Genomic DNA, 21,313 nt, shown 5'->3' on the forward strand with positions numbered 1-21,313 from the left:
TTTTTTTTTTTTTTTTTTTTTTTTTTTTGGTGTAATCACTTTTTGGATGATGAGTGCTTGATTTTTGAGAGTATATTTTAGTAGATAATAGGAAGACTTCATTTTTGGAGTGTATAAGAAATGTTTATTTGTGATACAAAAATTGCCAAACTTGTTAGCTTCTAAAGAATTTGGAAATGACCCAAAAGACAAATGCCTTTCTAAAATGTATTGATCAACAAAGAGCTTTTCAGCATTTGAAGTTTCTAAATTCTTTTCCCCTTATCCAACATCTCTGCAGATACTGGACTGAGCATGCCCAGTGATACTTCACTCTCTCCAGCAAGTCAGAACTCTCCGTACTGTATGACACCTGTGTCACAAGGTTCTCCTGCTAGTTCTGGGATAGGCAGTCCAATGGCATCTTCAACAATAACCAAAATTCACAGCAAAAGATTTAGAGAGTAAGTTTTAATTTCGCTACTGAGGTTGAATAGTTTAAGGATTGTACTTCTGAATTTAGTAGTATTGTCATTGTTAGTGAGTTGAGCAGAGAAAGTACCAAAAAAAAGTAACAATGACAATAAAACATCTGGTTTTATTATATTTAAAGCATTGCCTTCTGTCAGCTATCAGTATTCTTTTTATATTAGACAGTGTTTCTAACCTAGAAATCTGGTCTTTTAAATCTCATATATAAAATGTCATACTAAGAGTTTTCCCCTCCAAATGCTTTTTTGCTTTTTTGTTTATATTATTGGCCCTTCAAAAAAAACTCTCTAAACCAATTAATAACAGGTTTCCAAGAACTTATTATATGAAGTGAACCTATTCCATAAAGCCGTTTGTCTTTAAGCAAATATTTCTAAGTTTTATAATTGAGATAATTAGAGGATTACAAAATATGATACCTCATATGTGAATAACTTTAAATTAACAGTTATTGCCATGAAGAACTTTAGGATTTTAATGTTTGTGTAGATGAAATAATTTTACCTTGAAAAATGACATGAAAAAATTCCAGAGTGAAAGTATCATCTGTGTGAATCCAAGCCACATTGGTTTGTTCTGTTTTTTTTCCTTATTACCATTGTTTTTGAGCAAATGCTTCTTGCCTAGCTTTGGGAAATTAATTAAATGTCACATAACAGATGTGGAGCAAATGAAACACTTGGGGAATAAAATGTTACATGTGTATATAATAAACAGCTTGAAAGAAAAAAGAATGAAGAAAATTGCATTTTCAATGATCTATTCTTTAACTGCATTCTTTAATTTTGCTTTAACTGTGACAGTTAATCTTTTCTCAGTGTGTCCAGTTATGTCTTTTCTTCTGAAATAGTGTCATACTTATTTAAACATTTTTCGCATAAACTTGAAAAAATCCCCCCCCCCCCCTCCAAGAAGTACAGGCCTAGATTTTTCTACTATATAATATAATATAGAAGTAGGAATTTGCTTGCCAGGTTATTTCTAGATTAGAAATTACACCAGTTCTTCTTGTTAAGTACCTGCTTGTGACAAAGATGAGGGACGAGAACTAGAAAAGATAGAAAGCATATCAAGGAGGGCTGAGCCTGTGGCGCACTCGGGAGAGTGTGGCGCTGGGAGCGCAGCAGTGCTCCCGCCACGGGTTCGGATCCTATATAGGGGTGACCGGTGCGCTCACAGCACTCACTGGCTGAGCGTGGTGTGGCCGGTCTCAAAAAGGGCAAAAAAAAAAAAAGAAAGCATATCAAGGAGAAGTATACCTAGATGACTTCCTAATCCCAGAAATTAAGTACTAAAGTGGCCTCACATTTACTTTTCTTCTGTTTTTCGCAGTATAGTCATACATGATCTCATAGAGAGCCTTACTCACTTGCTTTGTCTGGTATAAAGGCATGTAACTTTTACCTCAAGGCCTCTTTGGTTTTGGTTCAGTTTATTTAGAGTTCATCCTCCATAACCATGATTTTCAGAGCTAAGAGGGACCATTGAGACCATCTTACCTAACTCCTTATTTTTATGGCTGAAAAAGCTAATTCCCAGAGACTTATCCAAGCTCAGAGGATGAATTGTTGGTATTAGGACATTCATTTAGAAATTATATTTCTTTCCCACCAGAAGTATCTTTAGTGTTCACTGCAATGAATAACTTTATATCTCTGCTAAAAACATATCGTTTTTATCTAATAGCAGGCATACATTTGATTTATATTATTAAGAATTTAATAATTGGGAGTTCAGATAGTACATCTCTGAGGTTAACCTATTCTTTACATAAAAGTCAGTCTGTTGAAATTCAGAAACAAAAACAATCTATATCTTTTGTTTTTCTAATTGACTTGAAGGATTTAAGTTTTTAAGGACTTGGCTTTTCATGAAAACTTTTTTTTTTTTAAAGATGACCAGTAAGGGGATCCTAACCCTTGATTTGGTGTTGTCAGCACCATGCTCTCCCTAGTGAGCTAACCAGCCATCCCTATATAGGATCCGAACTCGTGGCCTTGGTGTTATCAGCACCACACTCTCCCAACTGAGCCATAGGCCAGCTCTTCATGAAAACTTCTTACTGGATATATTTTCTCTTAAAGGTTTTCCTAATGTAATTTTATAATTACAGGAAAATAAATTAGAACAGACTTATTTATTTTGGGTTTCCTTTACAGGTATTGTAATCAAGTTCTTTGTAAAGAGATTGATGAATGTGTGACTCTTCTTCTCCAAGAGCTTGTAAGTTTCCAGGAACGCATCTACCAAAAGGATCCTGTGCGAGCAAAAGCGAGGAGACGACTGGTTATGGGCCTAAGGGAGGTTACCAAACATATGAAGTTAAACAAGATCAAGTGTGTTATCATTTCTCCAAACTGTGAAAAAATCCAGTCAAAAGGTATGCACATTTTGCTTTTGAAGTATTTTGATATTTATTTAGTATAGTTGTAGGATATACAATGAATTTTAAAGTGGAAAGCCATATGTCTTTCTCAGCAGAGTTTATATATAAAATAAAATATTGAGCATGAAAAAAGAAAATGAAATCTTTCAATACCTGAAAGTAAGTAGTATAACTGAGATTGGATTGTAAAGAAAATCTTCATATGTGAACACTAGTGAAGGATTTTGGTTGAGCCCAGCAAGTGTCTGCTCTTTTGTGATCAGAGTGGGCACTAGTCAGAGTGTGTTTTTTTACCTCCATATATATATTCTACTCTTTAAATTTTCATATTACCTTCCTTCGATGTCCCTGTCCTCTTAAAAAGAACTAGAAAAAAGATAAAGATCTCTGTTCCTGTTTATGGTGGTGATTTGTCTCTCAGAAACAAGCAGTTAAATATGGAGTCTCCTTGGTAAGCCAGCACACAAGTACTTTGTCCAGTGTCACACATCCTTCTTTGTTCTTTTTGATGGAGGAACTACTTTAGGTGATTGGAATAGGCAGATGCATCAATAGCAGTAATAACCATATGCATAGGGGAGAAATACCAATAAAGCCAGTAATGTATAATCTATGTCATTGCATTGTGGTAGGTCATTATTTGAGCTGAAAGAATAGAAAAAGGTGTCAGCCACTATTAACAATTTTAATTTCTTGATAATAAATGTTAGTTGAATTGAAATTTGATTCCTACTATGCCCATCCCTATGGAGGGACAAAAATACCAGGTTTGAAGGAATTTGGAATTTAATTGGGGTGGAAGAAAATACATATACATATCCATATGTTGTACAAATTCAAATAGAATATGTATAACAAAAATGCTACAAGCATTCATAGACTCCATTGCTGTGGTATTCTGTGCTTTAGCTGTTGGATGCTAGATTAACTCCATTTAAGATATAACTAAATTAAAATCTCTACATTTGTTGGTTTTTCTCAGGTGGCCTAGATGAGGCTCTGTATAATGTTATAGCCATGGCACGGGAACAAGAAATTCCTTTTGTGTTTGCCCTTGGAAGAAAAGCTTTAGGACGTTGTGTGAACAAGCTGGTTCCTGTTAGTGTAGTGGGAATCTTCAACTACTTTGGTGCTGAGGTAAGAATTTAGAAGACACCCACTCTCGCTCCCCTACACATCTCCCAGATAGTACATTTTCTATTGACACATGCCAGTGTTATGTTTAAGCATTTGAAGGAGTGAGTTGATGACTCTCAAAGAATGAGTGGAAAATTCCTGAGTATTAAATTTTCTTTCTTAGTAGTGAAAACATTTACATAGGTTAATCCTACAGAATTTAAAAGATTTTAGTTCCTCTTTCAGCCACAGTGCTTTTTCTCCCCCCTTTTAAAAATTTTTTATTTAGGAATAATTTTAGACTCACAAGAAAGTTGCAAAAATAGTACAGAGAGAGTCTGTGTACTTTTCATTCAGTTCCCTCCAATGAAAACATGTTACATAACCATAGTACATTATTAGACAAGGAAATTGACATTGGTACAATATTACTAACTAAACTACAGACCTTATTAGAATTTTACCACTTTTCATGCAGTCGTTTAAAAGAAAACCTTTCTCACTGTGTAATTCTGTGAAATGTCATCACTCATATAGATTTGTGCAACCACCATCACAATCAGGATACAGAACTGTTTCATCATCACAAAGAAGCTCCCTGTGCTATACTCCTTTACAGTCACACCCTCCCCCTACCCTCACAACCACTTATCTGTTCTCCATCACTGTGGTTTTGCCATTTTGAACATGTTATATAATGGATTCATACAGTCTGTGCTATACTCCTTTACAGTCACACCCTCCCCCTACCCTCACAACCACTTATCTGTTCTCCGTCACTGTGGTTTTGCCATTTTGAACATGTTATATAATGGATTCATACAGTCTAAAACCGATTGGGATTGGCTTTTTTTCAGTTATCATTATGTCCTTGAGATTCATCTGAGTTACATGTATTTTATATATTTGATATATCTTTTTATTCTTTTTGTGTGTGTGTGGCTGGCTGATACCGGGATCTGAACCCTTGACCTTGATGTTATAACACCACGCTCTCACCAACTGAGCTAACCGGCCAGCCCTCTTTTTATTCTTAAGTAGTATTCCATTATATTAAGATATCAAAGTTTATTTTCCATTCACCCGCTGAGCATTGAGGAACATTTGGGTTGTTTCCAGTTTTGGGCTATTACAAATAAAGCTGCTATGAACATTGATGCACAGGGTTTTGTACAAACGTAAGTTTCCATTTCCCTGGGATAAAAAATACCAAGGAGTGTGATTGCAGAGTCAAATGGTAAGTGTATATTAAACTTGATTGGACGTTGTCAAATTATTTTCAAGATTATTTTAAATCAAAGGTCATATTAATATCACTTCTTACTCAAAACCCTTCAGTGGCTTCACCATCTTAGTCCAGTTAAATACCAAAGTCTGTTCAGTCATCCAAAAGATCTCATACAACCTGGTCCAATTCCGTCTGACTTCTCTGTTATTCTCCCTTTTCATTCTGCTCTGGCCACACTGGTGCCCTTTCTATTCCTCTCACCAACCAGGTCACATGAAAAAGTTCGTATATTGTGTTACTTCAAAAAGTTCATGGAAAGATTCATATTATCCTTTAATTCTGTTTTTCCACAAACTTCTTTTTTAACTTATTTTTTCATTATACATGTTTATGGGGTACAGTTTGTTGTTTCAGTACATGCATATCAGAATAGTTAGCATATCTATTACCTAAACATTTATCATTTCTTTTGTTTTATAACATTCATGATTCTCTTTTCTGGCAATCTTGAAATATACAGTACAATATTATTAGCTATTGTCACCTTAGAGCACTGAAACTTACTCTCCTCATCTAACTGTAGCTTTGTAACTTTGTACCAGTCTACCAGCCTTTCTTATCCCAGTACCCCAACTCCTTCCTCCCTTTCCCTGCCTGATAACCATTGTTCTACTATTTATTTTTTTCTTTTTAATTTATTTTTCTTAGGTGACTCGTGATAATTGTATACATTTATGGAGTACTATGTGATATTTGGGTACATTCATATTGTGTGCAATGATCATATCAAGGCGCTTAGTATATCCATTACCTCAAATCATTTACCTTATCAGATAGCTGTACCGGCCAGGTAGGAAAAAAAAAACAAAAAACAAAAATTGTCACTTCTTTGTGTTGGCAACATTCAACATTGTCTCAGCTAGCTACTCAAAGATACACAGTAATTTTTTTGTTGACTGTAGTCTCCCTATATTGCTATAGAACACTAGATCTTATTCTCTTGTACTTCCCCTCTCTCTACAATTTTGTATCCACTGACTACCCTCTCCCCATTCCTCCTCTCTCGCCCTCCCTCCCCCTCCCCTTAATAGTTTCTGGTAACCTCTATTCTACTCTCTACTAATATGAGATCAACTTTTATAGCTTCCGCATATGAATGGAAAACATGGTATTTCTCTGTGTGCCTGGCTTATTTCGCTTAACATAATTTTCTCCAAGCTCATCCATATTGCTGCAAATGGCAGAATTTCATTCTTTTTCATGGCTGAGTAGTATTTCATTATGTGTACATACCACAGTTTCTTTATCCAGTCATCCATTGAAGGACATTTAGGCCGGTTCCAACTCTTGGCTATTTTGAATAGAGCTGTGATAAATATGAGAGTGCCGTTATCCTTTTGACTTGTTGATTTCCAATCCTTTGGATATATATCCAGTAGTGGGATTGCTGGATCATATGGAATATATTATCCCATTCTCTCCTGGCCTGTAGGGTTTCTGCTAAGAAGTCTGCTATTAGTCTTATGGAGATTCTTGTATAAGTGACTTGACATTTTTCTCTTGCTGTTTTTAGCATTCTCGCTTTGTCTTTAACTTTGGATGTTTTGACTATAATGTGTCTTGGAGAGAACCTGTTTGGGTTGAATCTATTTGGGGACCTTTGAGCTTCCTGGATTTGGATTTTTGTATCTTTCTCAAGACTAGGGAAGTTTTCAGCTATTATTTCCTTAAATAGGTTTTTAATATCTTTTTTGTTTTTGTCTCCTGGAATGCTCATAATTCGAATATTTGTTCATTTAGTAGTATTGAATAGATCTTCAAAGCTTTGTTCATTTTTTTTTCTTTTTTTTCTTCTGTGTTATTTCAAAACTACTGTCTTCAAGATCAGAAATTCTTTCTTCTGCTTGATGTAGTCTGTTGTTGAGACTCTCGGGTGTACTTTTTATTTTGTTTACTGAATTCTTCAATTCCAAGATTTCTGTAAAAATATGGAACACGTCAAACATTTGCATGTCATCCTTATGCTGGGACCATGCTGATCTTCTCTGTATTGTTCCAGTTTTAGTATACGTGCTGCTAAAGTAGTTTTTTCTTCTGTGTTAACTATATAATACTTTATAATTTATTTAACTGCTGGTTAAAGGATATCCAGTATTATACAATGTGAAAATAGTCTCTTCAGTCTCTGTGATAGGTATATTTTGTGCTTCTAGGAGTCAAGAGAGAAAAGAATTCTTTAATGGAAGAGATTTTCTGTTAGAAAGTAAAATTTCTAAATCAGTTGTCAGAATAGTTCTGCACCCATGATACCTTCATTTCTCTCTGGCAGTAATACAGAGCTTTGCCTGTATACTATAAAGGTTGTTAATGTTGAGTAATGCTCATCAGCTGATGGTGTTTTTAAGACTTTTTTTACAAAATTGATTCTAAAGTACTTTGTGAGATCATTGGTGGACCATTTCCTCTCTTCCCAACTGTACTATTTTTATGTGTCTGTCTATCCTTTCCTGTCCATTCACCATGTTTGCATACCCTGTTCCATTATTCATTCAGTTCTTTCACCATCAGCGAAATTATCTACCCACCTACTTACTTTAAGTATGTAATATTGTTATATGTAATTAATATTGTTCTCCCAGAGTAGCCCATATTTATCTTGGTTATAGCATATTACACTGCCTTGTTGTAGTTTATGTGTGCTTCTTCCCCTTTAACTGTGAATTCCTTGTGGATAGGTCCCTTGTCTTTGTGTCCCTGACACCTTTCACATTACTTGAGCATGAGGAGGTGATAAGTGTTTGTTGAATGAATTGTGTGATAGATATATATGTGTCTGCTTTTTTAAACTATGTGTGGGAATTTGGGTGGTAAAACCTCTGTGGAAAAGAAGGGTCATATATAAAGACACCTAATAAATATGTACTCCTTTTTTGTTCACTATGAGAGTTTGTGAAATAGGAATGGGATTAAGGTCAGGAAAAGTAGGCAAGTTTGTTTTTAATTGTATTGGCTTCTTCCTGAATTATGTATGTTAGTTTCTTTGTGTGGTTTTATGTTATAAAATACTTTCCAGTTTTATTCGCATGTTTATTTTACTTGCCTTCTACTATTATATAAACCAAAATATACTCTTAAAATAGAATACTAAAAAAATTAGTATATTATCAAGTTTGTTTATTTGCCATAATGTGGTAGAACACCTAAGTTATTTTTACAATCTGATAAAACTAGCTGTTTTAGTCTGTTTTGTGTTGCTAAGACTGGGTAATTTATAAGGAAAAGAGGTTTATTAGGCTTACGATTCTGGGACAGCTGCATCTGGCATGGGCCTCAGGCTGCTTCTACTCATTGCAGACAGCAGGCAGCAGCCAGTCAGTACAAGCAGATCACATGGCGAGAGGAAGCAAGAGAGACAGAGAGAGAGAGGGTGCCAGGGTCTTTTTAAACAAGGAGCTGTCGCAGGAACTAATAGAGCGAGAACTCACTCATTAATCCCCTCTCCCCCAGGGAGAGCAGGATCACATGGCGAGAGGAAGCAAGAGAGAGAGAGAGAGAGAGAGAAGGTGCCAGGGTCTTTTTAAACAAGGAGCTGTCGCAGGAACTAATAGAGCGAGAACTCACTCATTAATCCCCTCTCCCCCAGGGAGAGCATTAATCCATTCATGAGGGATCTGCCCCCATGACTCAATCAGCTTCCAACACTGCCACATTGGGGATCAAATTTCCATATGAGTTTTGGTGGGACAACACATCCAAACTCCATTATTAGCCTTTAAATTAAACTTCCTATTCTTACTCTCACATTCAAGGCTGTTATTCCCAGATCCTAGCTACTCTCTTCATTTTTTTCTTCTTTTCCCTTATATTGTTTTATTTCTAACAATTTGTCTTATTTGTATTGTGAAACCAGTGTTAATCTCAAAATCACATGTCCATATGCCTGTTTTATTTTCATTGGTTTCACTTAAATGCATCAACAAGTATTTGCAAAGTATGTTACATGTAACACATAGGAGCTGTTTTTAACAGAATCCATTCTTCCCCCTTATTAAAAATAAATAAAATTCATTACCTTTTCAGCCAGCCACCAAAAAAAAATTAAAAATAAATCCTGAATGTATTTTTGATACTGCTAGTAGTCTCAAAAACCAACACAATTAGCAACATCGTGTATTGTACCTGCTACTTTAAAAAGTTTGAACTGCAGCTGGATAAAGGATGCTACTATTATTTTTCCTTCTTGAGATTAGTTTTCAGAGACATATTATTCCACAACAATGTAGCACTTCTTGCCGTGCTTTCATCTTGTACAGGTTTATATGTAAATGACAGAGCCTTGGTAAGAAGAAAAAAATTGTGCTATACTTTTTTTCCCATTGTCTGAAAACACAATTTTATATATAAAGCTAAACATATCTTTATAAATGTCCAGGTCACGTTTACCATTGAAATTTTTAATGTCGTGGGTTTGTCGCACCGTGATACTAAATCAAGACGTTTAACAGGAGTGGAAGGTTATTGAATTATGGTATAGGAACCACTAAAAGTCACTGTTGTATGATTGTCCTTCTGGTGGCTGTGGAAACTTAAATCTTCTTTGGACATCATTAGATATTATAGTTATTGAAGTAGAACTTTAATGCTGTGTGAATCTTGCCATTTTATTAAACATGAGTATGCTCCATGCACCCACCATTTCATTTGAATGGTTTATTCCATTCATATCAGTTTTTGTTTCGCTGTTGGAAGAACTTGTGGTTATTTAGTTCCACATTATTCTAGTCTCTATATTCTGTTTTTATAATTTGCCTTTGGCCCAATAATCATGCTTCTCTATCTTGTAAGTGTCATGTTTTCATCATCCTCAAGGTCCTAGCTATCCACATCATCCCCGACTTCATGTTCTTCCCCAGGTGAACAGTACAGGGAACTTTTAATTCCTGTGGAGACCCCATCTTCTTCTACATTCCTGGATATCACCCTGCATATACTCATTTCATTATATTCTAACTCAATTAAGATTCTTCACTTTTCCCCAAACAAGCCTTGTACTTTTCAAATGTCTATACCTTTATTCATGGTTTTGCTTGCTTAGCTAAGAATGCCCTATCTTCACTCCTCATAATTGTACCTGTTTTTGAAGGCTTAAATCACATTTCATTTTCCTTGATGAATTCCTTGGTGATGCCTAGTAGTTAGATTTGATGTCTCATCTAAAAGCCACAGCACTTTATGCTTCCCTAGGCATTTAAGTTATACCTGGAATTATAACTGTCTCCTGTCTTCTGCTTCCAGTTACATTAGTATTTTCTTGAGGGCAGAGTTGGGGTTCCATTTGTCTCTCTACCTTCTGTAGTGCCAGACACTGCAGAAGAAGTGTAAAAGAGGGTGCATTTGTTGGATCTATAAACTTTGCAAGAACTTTTTATCTATCACATTTAGTGGCTAATGTTAGAATCAAGAAATTTCTTCAGACTTGGGAAAATTAAATAAACAATATATGTAAATTGCAGAGTATTTTATGAGGTTCTGTGGTTTGCATACTATTTGGATTTTGTCCTGTTTTTAATAGTATATCTAAGTCTGAAACAAACCATGGAGATATTCATTGCTAATAATAAGAATGAGAAGTGTAACCAAAAAATGACTAATCAAAATCTCTTTCTTTTTAGAGCTTGTTTAATAAGTTAGTAGAACTCACTGAGGAAGCCAGGAAAGCATATAAAGATATGGTTGCAGCAATGGAACAAGAGCAGGCTGAGGAAGCCTTAAAGAATGTGAAAAAGGTACCACACCACATGGGGCATTCTCGGAATCCCTCTGCAGCAAGCGCAATTTCTTTCTGCAGTGTTATTTCTGAACCCATCTCTGAAGTAAATGAAAAGGAATATGGTAAGTTGTTATGTACCATTTTAAATGACTTAAACTATGAAATAATTTAAGTGATTAAAATCATTTTGTGAATGACTTTCCAAACTACCTTTTGTTTTTATCTTTATTCTTGATTTTTCAAATTTTGCTCATCATTTTGATTTAAAAATTGCATTACACATGTCCATTAAAAATTAGGAGAATATTTAGGACTGAGACTTTCTGTGAGACCCTGGCATTTAGTCGTAGTTTGAAAATCTTCAAAAAAGCCCAAGGGGATTTAAAAAGCAAAATTTGTCATACTTGTGACCTATCACTAAATGATAGAAAGTTTTATTCTAATACTTTATACCCAGTCATTCAAATTTTGTATTTACTAAGACCTGAATGTTATTCAATCTAAGCTTTATAAAACCTAGACATGTGACATTTGCTTTGAGTTAAATCTGATTGTAGCCAAAAAGAAATAAATTAAAAACAGTATTTATGTTTAGTGTTTAACGTCAGCATCTCAGTAGTTTACTTATTTTGTTTCTATAAACTTTGAACTCTTAAATTCTTTCTGATTGTAGCCAAAAAGAAATAAATTAAAAACAGTATTTATGTTTAGTGTTTAACGTCAGAATCTCAGTAGTTTACTTATTTTGTTTCTATAAACTTTGAACTCTTAAATTCTCCTCTTTCTTGATTTAGTTTCTGATTCATTTCCCCTCCCTCCCTTTCCTTCTTTCCTTCCTTCCTCCCTTTTCTTCTTTCCTTCTCTGCTTTCCCTCTTTCTTTCCTTCTTTTCCTTCCTTCCTTCTTCCTTCTGTCCTTCCTTCCTTCCATTCTTCCTTTCTTCCCTACCTCCTCCCATTTGCCCCAAGTTCTTCCTTCTCTTCTTTTCTCCTTTTAATCTGTCCGGGAGTTTACCAAATAGCTTGTTGCCACCTAAAATTTAACATGAGAAAAACTGAGTCTTCATTTTCTTCCCACACTCCCTTTTGTGGCCTCCCTATCTGTAATTATAGTTACATATTTTTGGAATTGCCCAACTAGAGGCAATTAAGAAGTTGTTGGCCTTTAGGAAACTGCTGGTCATGGATAGGTGGTACGGGCTTAGAAGCAGACATGTTTCTTTTGTAGGATTGATACTAGTTGAAAATAAAGACGATAAAGTGCTAACTTTGTAAATGAGATCAGTCCTCTCTAATGAAATGCCAGATCTTAAAGGCAAACTGCAAGATAAATCCATAAAGCTGTGGATTTGAGCAAATGATAGGGTGACAAATGATCTTCATATGGGCTCCTATGAAAAGAAAAGTAGTTCGAAAGTATCCTCTAGGATTGAGGATATGTTTTCAGAAAGCACCAGACTTAAAGTGTTCAAAGATCAAAGCCTTGGTTTTTTCATACTCTGCCTAGGTGATTTAGGTGTAATTGACTAATCTTTCTTCCTCAGACTTGCCTTTAGAAAAAAATTGTTGGAAGGAAACGTAAATGCGCATCTAAAATTTTTAGAAATTTTTTGTGCCTTTTAAAGTTTTTTTTGCATAATTAAAAGTATTGTGAAAATTTTTATTTAATCACCTTTTTTAGCACTTACTATATGCCAACCATAGGGACACAGAGGTCTGGAGTGGGAGTGAGGAAGGATATGAGGAGATGGAACAGCAGACACAAAACAAACGCTTTTGAATTCTATATGTAAAAATTGCTGTGGGAAGTTCAGGTTCGTGAATGCCCCTCTTAGGAAAGTCAGGAAAGACTTCACAGAGGAACTGACTCTTACGGGTGGTTATCAAGCATAAGTAGGAGTCCGAAGGGTAAAGGAGCAAAATACATCTCATCTAGAAAGAACAGCTTATTCTAAGGCATTGCTTATGTTATATGACTTCAGGGAGCTGTGGGAATTCAGAGTGACACCCAACATGGAATGCATGGCTGGAGGCCAGGATGAAATGGGACCAGAAAGGAAGATAAGGACCAGATCATGAAGGGCTTGGCTATGCCAAGCTAAGGAGTTGGATTCTATCCTAGGGTGATAGAAAGCCAGTTCAACAATTATGTGATCAATTCACAAAACCAGTTAGGAAGATATTGCACATGTACAGCAAGGTAAAGATGGTCTGAACTAAAGCAGTAGCGACCATATTTAGTAATTTTTGAGATAGAAGTGACATGGTATCGTGATGAGTTCAGTGGAATGAAGCGGGGTATAGTAAGGAGGAAGGATAGGATCAAGGATTACTATAAGGTTTCTTCTGCTTTGATACTGTGTAAATGATAATATCATTGACTATGAGAATATAGGAGGAGGATAATTTTTTTTAAGAGCTAGGAGGGAGAGTGGGTAGTACCCATTCTCCAGTGAAGTAGCTGCAGAAAAGAGAGGTTTTTTCCCAAACCATGTGCCCTGGCTTTATGTACCCAAAATATAATCTGTATCAATATATAGTCCATGGGCGATAATCAAGTTGAATATATTAACATGAATAGGTTTGCTTATATCACTACAACTTTATAAGAACATTATACCTATAAAGTGCAAATAGTAGCTGTAATGTAAATAAAATGGGATTTTTATTTTTTTTAAATAACAAAAAATAGAGGAGTGGGAGAGCTGTACATCATTTACTGATTCCTGGTACATTTTTTGCTCTGAACTGATTTCCTTTCATTAAAAATAATTCAGATTATCACCACTTTATTATATAATAACACTGTTTTTACCCTCCAGAATCACTTTTAAGCCAAACTACATATATATATATAAAACAAATTTCCACAGATGTTAGAAATGCATGGATAGATTTTTTGCTTATAAATGGAAACACATGTACCATTACATGCCAAAGGGCAATTTAGATAACTCAATGAGTGAGCATGGTACAAATTCATGAAAATAGTACTATTTTTGTTGGACGTCTTGGCGGATAGATTTTTTGCTTATAAATGGAAACACATGTACCATTACATGCCAAAGGGCAATTTAGGTAACTCAATGAGTGAGCATGGTACAAATTCATGAAAATAGTACTATTTTTGTTGGACGTCTTGGTTCTGCCATCTGAGAGTTGTGGGTCCTTGAGCCCAGTACATCTCTAGGCCACAAAAAAATTAGACAAGTCATTGATTTTCATGATCATATGGATTCTATGTATGAACATCAGTGAGCTTTTGTTGGCATAAGAGCTTTTGCTTTCTGAAACATTAATATACTTATTTTTGCCTCCTTTTTTTTTATATCTTGAATGCACATTTTCAAGAATTGTTTTCCCTTTATAACATTTAATCTAGTACTAGAATAAGTCAAATTTTTAGTTTTTCCAATCAGTTGCTAAGCCAACACATTTCTGTATTTTGTTCTTCCCTCTTATTTTGGGACTACTAAGAGTTACATTATTCTCAGTGTCCTGGTTTTTAAAAAATCTTTTTGATATTTGTAGAAACAAATTGGAGAAACATGGTGGAAACTTCAGATGGACTGGAAACATCAGAAAACGAGAGAGAGGTTTCTTGTAAGCACAGCACTTCTGAAAAACCCAGTAAACTTTCATTGGATACAACCCCTGTTGGTAAGCAGCCACCGTTATTGGCTACGGGCAGTACTACCTCAGCTATAAACCCTGGGAAATCCACAGCAAGCGATAAAGAGGAAGTGAAGCCAGACGACCTGGAATGGGCCTCACAGCAGAGTACAGAGACTGGCTCTTTGGATGGCAGTTGTCGAGATCTTTTGAATTCCTCCATCACTAGCACCACCAGCACTCTTGTACCTGGCATGCTTGAAGAAGAGGATGATGAAGAGGAGGAAGAGGAGGAAGATTATACTCATGAACCCATATCTGTAGAAGTGCAGCTCAATAGTAGAATTGAGTCTTGGGTCTCAGAGACCCAGAGAACTATGGAAACCCTTCAGCTTGGAAAAACCCTTAATGGTTCTGAGGATGACAATGTGGAGCAAAGTGGAGAAGAGGAAGCAGAGGTGCCTGAGGTGCTGGAACCTGGGATGGACAGTGAGGCATGGACTACTGACCAAAAAGCCAGTCCTGAGCAGCAGAAGTCCAGCAACTGCAACTCAGTGAACAAAGAGCACTCTGATTCTAATTATACACCCCAAAATATATAACTCAGGAAGTGTCAGCTGTCTGTCTCTAACTGTGTAAGGGTTGCGCCATTACCTTTTATGCTTCATCTCAACATTTTGCACTGTCTTGTATTTAATATATGTATTTAATTCATGACAAATGTTTTTGTAGCATTTACTTGTTTTGTTATGATCGATAGCTTAGCTTTTAATTAGCATCTAAAGTGTCTTTCTAAGAACTATGTGGAAAATTCAGATATGTTTCAACTTACTTTGTAATGGAAAATAATGATTTAAAAAGACCAGGTTTAAAGAAAACACATTTAAATGCTTATTTAAAGTCATTTTGAAAGGTAAGATGAAGCTTCTAAAAATAGAAGCAGTAACCAATGTTTTCTTTAAGACTATACTTTCTTCACTCTAATATTTCTGACCAAAAAGTTGTTTGGGCTTTTTAAAAAAAGACTGAGGTAGAGTCAGAAAACTAAATAAAAGGCTGAGGATAACTAAGTCCACAAAGTGTTTTATGTTAAAAAATTGGTGCAACTTTTATTTGGTTCACAAATGCTTATTTTAGAAGTCATTGATCATTGTAACCAATTAAAATTGAGATGGACTGAAACAGAGCCTCCAAAACTTAGGCTAGCATTAGAGCCACCATCATAGATTAGAGCTAGCTAGCCTCATTTGTGGAGCGTGATATTTGTCTGTAATAGCGAACAGTCACCCACCATAGGACCTTCCAGGTTCTGTCTCATATTTACTTCTTTCTTACCTCAGGAATGCTCTTGTACATAGTCTTATTTACATAAAGTTAGGCAAATTTTGACAGGTGAATAATTATAACCGGTCATATGGACTGCAGCACTTACATGTAAACTATCCAGAAAAAGTCTTATTACTGTGTGTTCTCTTGCATGCTTCTGGTTCAGGGCCCTTTTGATTTGAGATATGAATTTGATTAAGTATCCAAGCTTGTCCTGAGTACAAAACCATTTCAACTTTTTAAAAATATGTAATTTGAGCCTAGCCTTGAGCACCTTCCACATAGTAACAACCGTAGTTACTGACAGGAGATCAGGGGAAGGAACTTCGGACAACTTACTTATAACATGTATCCTGATAATCAAGGCTTAGAAGAAGATGTTTTAGAAGAAAAGAGAAAGTTGTTCTAATTGTGCTGAAACTATTAGATTTAGAGTATACAGATATATGCAGGTATTAATTCTTTATTCACTATGATTTATATCTACCCAAGAAAAGAGAAAGTTGTTCTAATTGTGCTGAAACTATTAGATTTAGAGTATACAGATATATACAGGTATTAATTCTTTATTCTTTAGGAATGTGTATACCTGCTTGGGAGAAATTAAACTTACTGAGCTAAATATTTTATTTGTTAGTCACCATCTGGACATTTCAAGTGACCTCTACAAGTTTATGTAATGGTGAGAGAATTACAAATGTTTTTCTGCTTTCCCATCCAAATTCCCACTTTCCCTCACAACCCAATCCCAACTGGCCAACACACACACACTTTCCATTTACAAGCTCCCGTTAGCAGGCACAAAACCGAGGAGGGAGAGATATTTTCCCTGCCCTGGTTATGTGGGCAGGGCTTTGCCTCACAGAGGCAGGAGAGAAGAATTGGGCAAATTCTTTACTGAACTCATTGGGACTACTGTGCTAGTTTTGATGTTTTATGATGATGCTGGCATTTAATTACTGGAGAGATTAGATTCTTGGTTGATGATTTAGTATTTGTGAATTGTGAAAGTTTAGAAGCGTTGCTGTATAGAAAATGTCGGTCTATCAACTTTATTAGTTTGCTAAAAGGGGACGTTATTATACTGTCCTGTCTAAACTGTTCTTCAGTATAGACTTCTTAGGCACTAATTATCCAGTACCTAAAGGAACACAGCACGTAAGGAATGAAGCCTCTGAAATAGTAATCATGGATTTATATGTGGCAGATCTTACTGTCTCTACACATTCGGAAGTATTAGTTGATTTAAAGAAATGATAGAGGTTTTGATCTACTGACAATCTTAGAAGTGAATTAAAAAACTTTTCATACTTTTTATGGTATAAATTTCTTTGCTCAGTGTCAGTGATTCAGATAACTCTTGATCTTGAGATAATAGCTTTTCAAAAGTTTCTTATATTTTATATCTCTACTGAACATGAATCGTCATTTTAGATTTTTGACATTTGTATCAAAAGAGAAGTTGAGATCTTCAGAACACCACCAATAACTTTTCATTTTGCTATAGACTTTGGAAGTGTTATATGTTCGATAAATGCTTTTGCACATGCAGTACCTCTTCTGCCAGCAAATCCAAGGGACCATCGCCTTTTTTGTATGAGTCAGGTCACCTCTAGAAGATAACCCAAGATTTATTAAAGGAAATGCTACTATGTTGAGAGTATGCTTAAATAAGTGTTAATAATGTCTTTATAATTAGTTTCCTTTAGATAAATTTTGGAATTTGTGTATATTGAATTGCAGGCTTGGAGGAAGTGTGAAAATTAGGAAAGTGTTTTGTTTTGTTTTTTGGGAGTAGGAATGGTTGGCTCTTTGAAGACCTAGAAAGAGATCTAATGTTAGAAAGAGATCTAATGGTTAGGAAGAGTAGGAGTTCATTATTACAAGAATTAAAAATGATAGTGACTTTTTTTCTTAGTGTATAGACATTGTTTTACTGGCAATAATTAATATTAGATTTCTATTTCAGTACATGAGTATATGAATTACAATACGAATTACACTCTCAAAATTAGATTTTTGCTTCAGTAGGTTTGTTTGCTGTGAAGATTATTTCTCAAAAGACAAATGTTCGTATGAGCTTAATTTTTGGTTTAAATATGTTTGTAAATGATGTAATATATTTCTTTTGACTAAACAAAACAGTGGAAAAATATTGTGTTATACATTGAAAAGTTTTTACAGGCTTTGACTGGAAGTCATTTTTGCAGAGATGGTATTTTATATGCTTCCAGTATTTGGAAAGAATTAGTCAAAAGGAATTCACATAGTTTAAATATTGAGAAATTAATATCCAAATAATGTACTTGTCTGATTTCTTAATAAACTGGGGCAGGTGGGTGGGGTGGGAATTGTGCAAATGAGTAGTGATCTCTACATTTGTTTTCAACTCTTTAACATAAAACTATTAAATCTTAACACATTGTTACTTTAATGTATGTATAAGGAAGTATTGCTGTTTGTAAAGCTGCTGTTTGCTTAAAAAAAACTGTTGTGTATTTTCTGTACATTGTGCCAACAGGTTGGAACATTAATCCATTTAAAAGCTTAATTATCTTTTTGCGATTTTTAAAATTTTCTGTGAAATAATTTATTTACAGACACCCTCCTCCTCCCTTTTCCCTTCTGACTTTTACACACATTACAGAATCAACAAACTGCCTAATCTGAAATCTGAATCTTAATTAATGATAAAAATTTAAAACTTTGTTGGCACATCACACCTTAAAAGTATTTGTATTATTTTATAATTTTGTCTTTAAATATACCACATGAATTTATAATTTAATGTCTTAATTGTAATGCTCTAATAAAAAATTAGCACATTTAGTATGAGTTATAATATGAAGGGATTTTCATCTTATTTTTTTTGCTGTATGAAGGACAATTGTTATATCACATTGGGGGGGTAATAGCCTTTTTTGCACTATGTAAATACTAGTGGGGATTCTTCTGTACTAATAAAATGATTATTAAAAAGTAGTCTGTCATTTCAGAATACATACTTGAAGAATTCATGACTTGCCCAACACATAGGACAGGGAAAAAATAAAAGTCCAGCTTATAGATTGGTCAGTACTTGCATGGGTTTACCAAACAAGGGGGTAAAAATCTGCAGGAAGGAGTTACTAATAAAAATCTCCATCTGGAATGGTGGATGTGATTTGTGGCATGGGCCTCAGCATCTAGGTAGAGACCATCCTGGTGTTAGGAGAAAGTTCCTATAGATTTCTTCTCTTTATAAATTTTATACTAGTTCTGCTGTGCCATGCAATGTTCTAAGCCGTTTCCAATGTTAACTCATTTAATCCTCACGGCAGTTCTATGAGGTAGATGCTGTTAACTATTTCTCACTTTTCAGATTCTTCTCTTTATAAATTTTATACTAGTTCTGCTGTGCCATGCAATGTTCTAAGCCGTTTCCCAATGTTAACTCATTTAATCCTCACGGCAGTTCTATGAGGTAGATGCTGTTAACTATTTCTCACTTTTCAGATTGATGAAATGGTCATGGAGATGTTACGTAATTTGCCCAAGATCCCACAGCTGGTGATTGGCAGGACTGGAATTCAAACTCAGTCCCTTTCCCAAGTCCATGCTTTTAATCACTATGCTTTGTTGTGTCTTGGCACAAAGTGCTCAGGGTGTGCAAACCAAATATGATTCCTTTACCTTCAGGTGTCTACTGGAACGTAAAATGGGAGGACTGAACTGATTGCCTTAGGGACTGGTTTTATTGGACCTCACATGACCACTCTTTACCTAAAGTAGTCCCAGACCTTGTCACTGTGTCACAGTGAAATGTAGTATTTCTGAAAAGAGTAAGCTCATCTGTTAGAAAATAGACACTAATTTTCAAAATAAAAAGAGAAAGGAAGGATGCTTCATCAGTTGTGTAAGATTTTATTTTCTTAATCAATGCCTGTAGTTCCTTTCCAGCAATCAGTTTTTCTCCTAACTGGCCAGAAGAGGGTGTGCATGGCACCTAAAAACAGTCAAAAGTTACCGTGTAGTATTAATTTTTTAACGTGGGGAGAGAAGAAGGGAAGTATCCTGAACTACGGGCCTAGCCATAAAAGGTGCTTAGTTCTGAGTCTGAACTCAGAATATGGGAACCACGTCTATGAGTATCATTTTAGGAAGAGAGAACATTAAACATTTAGGCAATCCCCTACTGCTATGCTTCAGTGGCTTAAAAAAAAAAAAAGACATTTAGACCACATGTTTAGTAGTTAGGTGAAATTTCTAAACACTTCAATCAATACTTTTGGCTTGACTTGGGTTCTTTTGATGTTACATATGAAATATGACATCTGGCGTATATAAGAGGCATCAATGGCAGCCTTGTGGATTGCAGGGCCAATGTGTGCTCCAATGAAACTCTCATAACACAGGGTTTGGAGAAATGGGAGATGTTTCGGTTCTGGGCCCAGTCTCAATCTGTGCATTTCTCACCATCCCACTCCTCCCGTCTTGACGTTTTGAGTAATGATTTGGCAACCCTGTGGCGAGCAAAGAGATGTTTACTTTTGCAGAAATGGGTCAGATAATTATGTGGCTGTAACCTGGCTGTGCCTGTATCCAAGTTTCCAGTCTGGAAGCAGAGCACTGAAGCAAATAAGATACTGAGCTGCATGAAATTTGGAGCTTCTGTCTTGAGCGTGGCATTCTTTATCCAATTGCTGGGTAGCCAGAGAATGGAATTGAGATTTGGTGAGGTATGGTTTTGGAGGCTGGGATAGTATAGGTTTCTGTTGAAGGAATGAGTGCTTCATCTTTTCAGATGTGTCAGGCTTGGCCATGGCCTTGAATGACCCAGAAGGTACAGGTAATAACCACAGCCTTCCCATAGAGTTACTCACTTGAGGCAGTGTTAGTTGTACCCTTTTCTACCAGGGCAAGAGTGATGTCAAAGTGGTACCTACTTAAGCATGCAGATTCCCCAGGTTATCGTTTTTACCCTTTGCTTCTCAGTCTTTTCTTTGTTTACTTGAGTTGGAGAACTTCATTGCTTTGTAAACCCTCAGCTTGAGAATGGGATAATTGATTGAAACTTAAGCAGTTAATTTTGTTTGTTAGCTCTGGTTAAAGAGAAATAAGAGAAAAATGAGGAAATACTGGTATCTCAATCAAAGGAGAAATGTTAGAGGTCATCTTTCCTGTCATTATTCTTTTTTTTTTTTTTACTTTTTTTGTTCCTGAAGCCAGTATTGTAAGACAAATGGTGAGTTTCTAACAAATGTTATAACATTCGTAATTAGAAAGGTAAGAAGGCACTATCCTGCTTAAAAATATTCAATCATGGGCCAAGCCCGTGGCGCACTCGGGAGAGTGTGGCGCTGGGAGCGCTCCCGCCGTGGGTTCGGATCCTATATGGGGATGACCGGTGCGCTCACAGCACTCACT

General features: G+C 35.6%; 1 protein-coding gene across 2 annotated transcripts in view; it reads left to right on the top strand.

Annotated features, from left to right (window-relative positions):
- The window catches only part of SECISBP2L (SECIS binding protein 2-like), a 50,679-nt gene extending 35,377 nt beyond the window's left edge, over window positions 1–15,302 (top strand). For both annotated transcript variants that reach the window (XM_008590940.1, XM_008590941.1), the window contains 5 exons: window positions 281–443; window positions 2,631–2,851; window positions 3,840–3,994; window positions 10,874–11,093; window positions 14,501–15,302. In XM_008590940.1, coding sequence (XP_008589162.1) covers window positions 281–443; window positions 2,631–2,851; window positions 3,840–3,994; window positions 10,874–11,093; window positions 14,501–15,183 — 1,442 coding nt within the window. In that variant the 3' untranslated portion in view covers window positions 15,184–15,302. The remainder of the gene's footprint in view (window positions 1–280; window positions 444–2,630; window positions 2,852–3,839; window positions 3,995–10,873; window positions 11,094–14,500) is intronic.
- Window positions 15,303–21,313: the final 6,011 nt, after the last annotated feature.

The sequence above is a fragment of the Galeopterus variegatus genome, unplaced genomic scaffold, assembly GCF_000696425.1.
Source record: "Galeopterus variegatus unplaced genomic scaffold, G_variegatus-3.0.2 Scaffold6480, whole genome shotgun sequence".
In the NCBI taxonomy this organism is placed as follows: domain Eukaryota; kingdom Metazoa; phylum Chordata; class Mammalia; order Dermoptera; family Cynocephalidae; genus Galeopterus; species Galeopterus variegatus.